The sequence below is a fragment of the Drosophila yakuba genome, chromosome 3L (assembly GCF_016746365.2).
Source record: "Drosophila yakuba strain Tai18E2 chromosome 3L, Prin_Dyak_Tai18E2_2.1, whole genome shotgun sequence".
Classification (NCBI taxonomy): Eukaryota; Metazoa; Arthropoda; class Insecta; order Diptera; family Drosophilidae; genus Drosophila; species Drosophila yakuba.
Genome location: NC_052529.2, coordinates 17,611,297 through 17,614,683, shown reverse-complemented (window position 1 = coordinate 17,614,683; position 3,387 = coordinate 17,611,297). Strand labels below are relative to the sequence as shown.

The window sequence follows — 3,387 nt, the reverse complement described above, 5'->3', positions numbered from 1 at the left end:
TGCTTTTCCAACCCCTTTTCCAACCTCTACTCCAACTCCTTCCCTTTTCCATCTCCTTGGCTTAAAGCGGGAATTTCCACTCAGGTGCAGGACCTTACAGCAGCTTTTACGGCTAATGGTTGTTAAATCGGCGCTAGGCAGGATGGCTATTCATAGAAAATATGTATCAAATAAACTAAGATTGTATAAAACAGATCAGAAAAAAAACTTCTTAAAATATTCGGTAAGACTTAAGAAGATAAGACATGCAAATTAAATAACTTAATGAATTCAATCTACATACAAATAGTTCTATTAAATATATTTAGCTAGAAACTATCATTAACATATCATAAAATATTCATGTAATCAAGAGAAAATATAAGCGAAGAACCCATTCCCTTCATCGATTGCTGCTTAAATTTAAGAGCGCTTTCAAGATATAAGTTCCTCCTATCCATCGATATCATTGCCATCCCCAATTCAAAACCCTGAATGGTCCGTTTCATTGACCCAACATGCAAATTGACTGTGAAACAAACAGGCAAGAAGCAAGAAGCAGCAAATAGACAAAGTTTTATATATGCATAAAATCGCAATCAGAAGTCGCAAACACACAGACTGGAATCAATGAGCCCCGAACAATTTATGGCTTAACATATCCTATATGCCATCTGCATGTTTCTGTGTATTCTTTTTTTCTTCTCTTGCCGCGTTTCGCTATAAATTATTTCCCCCACATGGCAAGTAAAAAGGTGGCAGATACACCACCGCACTCATCCTGCAAACATAAAATATTACACATGAGTGGCTTTTATGCAAAGAAGCTGGGCGAGAAATGCGGCCGCCTCCGACACTTTAAACTTGGCTAAGCAACAAGTTGGGCTCCTTTTTACGGGTCGGCAGGAGAAGAATTATTGCGTTGCGGCGGAAACTTAAAGAGCCAGCGGAAATTGTTGCCGCCTTTTAGGCCGACAACCAGGGAATGATTTATGTGCCACATGCAGCACGAGGGGGTGCTATATCCCACCGGGGAGTACAAATCTCTCACCACCGCCCTGCAAACCTTATGTACGAAGGCACGGGGCTCACTCGTTCATTAACAATTCATTAAATGCCACCAGAAAAATTAAATGCAAGGCTAAACAGGGCAAATTTATCCTCAGCAGACAGGACACCGAAGTTAGCTTTCATATGTGGTTAATAAATGTGGGCAAATCCTCGAAAAGGTACTCTGAACAGAATCGAAAAATTCTATGTATATATCATGTATACACTGGTATAAGTTGGGTCAGGCATCACAAAATCCATTGTGTATTGTTATTTATAACCAACAATAAGTTTGTAAATTAGTATTGCTAAATAGATGATTGATTGATGCATTTGTGATAGAGTAGTAACTCCTAATAAATAAATAAAACAAGTGAAGAGTATTCATGAGCTTATAAATTTCGTTCACATAAAGACCGCAATTGATTTTGTAAAATGTAATACGCGCAATTATGCTTATGCCATTAAATGACCCTCGGTGTTTGGTTAACAAACGCAAATACATGCGGGAACATAAAATCAATAAATAATTTCCGCAACAAGTTCTGATGACAATTTCATTGGCTGTGACAGTTGGCTTGCCTGGGCCTATTTTTCATGTAATACGCATTATAATTATGTTAATTATTCACGAGCACCCAATTAGCTGTGAGAAAAACGGTCTAAATATGACATGATATGAAAATAGAATAGAACCACTTTTGAGGGCCCTCAAAGAGTACTTCCGCACAATTTGGCAGGCCTGCGAATTAACACCTCAAAAATATATTCAGAGCTGGGAGAAAAAACGTTATGAAAATAATTGAAATAAAAGTGTGCAGCCTAAAGGTCAAGCCGTCGATCGAGGTCCAAAACCTGGACCACTTGACATTGTCCAAAGCAAAACTGAGGCAAGACGAAGCCCCTAAGAAGAGCACTCCACTTTGAAGTGGCTCCATTTGTTACTGGCCTTTTTGTTTTTGGTTTCTCTAATTATGGTCGGACTCGCTTTTGGCTATATATTGAGCAGCTGGCCATTAGCAAATCATCAATCAGCTCAGGCAACTTTCAATTGCAAGACGCAAATCGTAAACCCGAAAAGGCAAACTTGAAAAATGGTAAGTCCTCTTGGATTTGAGTTGGCTGCAAAGGATTATTAAAGGCGAAAAATCAATCAAATAAATTGATATAAATTCCACTTCAAAATGCGGAATTTTAAAATCATTTAAGCCAAAAAACATTCACAAAATCAATGCTTAACCAAAACAGTACTTACTTGGTGCTAAATAAGAAATACTTACACTTTTGTTATAATTTGCAGAAAATCTTCTCGCTTAGTGGTGTCCTTACCCTCTCCGCCGTGGCCAGCGTGGCTCTAGGTGCCCCCCAATTGGAGTCTCGCTTCCGCCGCGATGTCTCCGAACTGGTGGATCCCGCTGCCGTGGAATACCTGCCTCCTTCGGTCACCGAGGCTGTCCTCCTGAACGCTGAGCCCGTCGAGGCTGAGGCTGAGGCTCAGGCCGATCCTGCTGCCCTGGAAGCCGAGCCAGAGGGCACTGTTCTGGGGGATAATGGCTACGAGTACCGCACGGTGCGCCGTCTGAAGCTGCGCCATCGCAACCGTCGTGATGTGTCCCATTTGCAGCCAGCCAGGCAGTACCTGCCACCCAGCAACTCCTACTTGCCACCTGCCCAGGAGGCGGCTGCTGCACCCGAGGCTCCGGCTGCAGCTCCACCTGCCGATGACACCGAGGAGGTGGTGTCCGCCGCCGAGCCCAAGGTGAACCGGGAGTACCTACCGCCCACCGAAGCTGTGCCAGCGGCCGAGGAAACCACCGAGGCGGCTGCATCCGAGGAGCCAGCCGATGTCCGTGTGGTGGATGTGCCCACCGTTTCCGGTCAACTGCTCCAGGATGGCTACCACTACCAGCAGCCGGCCGAGATGCCCGCCGAGCTGAAGGAGGCCGCTCCCGAGTATCTGCCTCCAGTGGGAGGCGAGGAGGTCATCGTGGAGGGTCCTGCAGGAGGTGAAAGTGCTGTTCTGGGCAGCGATGGCTACCAGTACCGTGCCATCAGGCGTTACAGATTTTAAATTTCTCAATTTGCCAGCGATTTGCTCGCGTTTTGTTCCACCTTTTAATTGTTGTTCATGTTTTTTAATTGGTCTAAATAAAATATAATTTTTGAGCAGAACGCTAAAATGTTTTTAATGCATTTGCATAGTTCTAAGCACAGAAACTGAAGTTCAACAGGGGTAAAAAGTTATAAATTCCTTGAAAATGTAGTTTCACCTGATTGAATAATTATTAATGCATATTAATTGCCCAGTGAAGCAGAAGGGCAATGCGATAAAAGGATTAACATAAAATAGATAAGTGT

General features: G+C 43.2%; 1 protein-coding gene across 1 annotated transcript; it reads left to right on the top strand.

Moving 5' to 3' along the window:
- Nucleotides 1–1,997: 1,997 nt before the first annotated feature.
- On the top strand, nucleotides 1,998–3,160 carry LOC6534445 (fibrous sheath CABYR-binding protein). The gene is made up of 2 exons (XM_002095086.3): nucleotides 1,998–2,126; nucleotides 2,330–3,160. The coding sequence occupies exons 1-2, from the start codon at nucleotides 2,124–2,126 to the stop codon at nucleotides 3,098–3,100; spliced, it is 774 nt and encodes a 257-aa protein (XP_002095122.1). The 5' UTR covers nucleotides 1,998–2,123; the 3' UTR covers nucleotides 3,101–3,160.
- The last annotated feature ends 227 nt before the right edge of the window (nucleotides 3,161–3,387 follow it).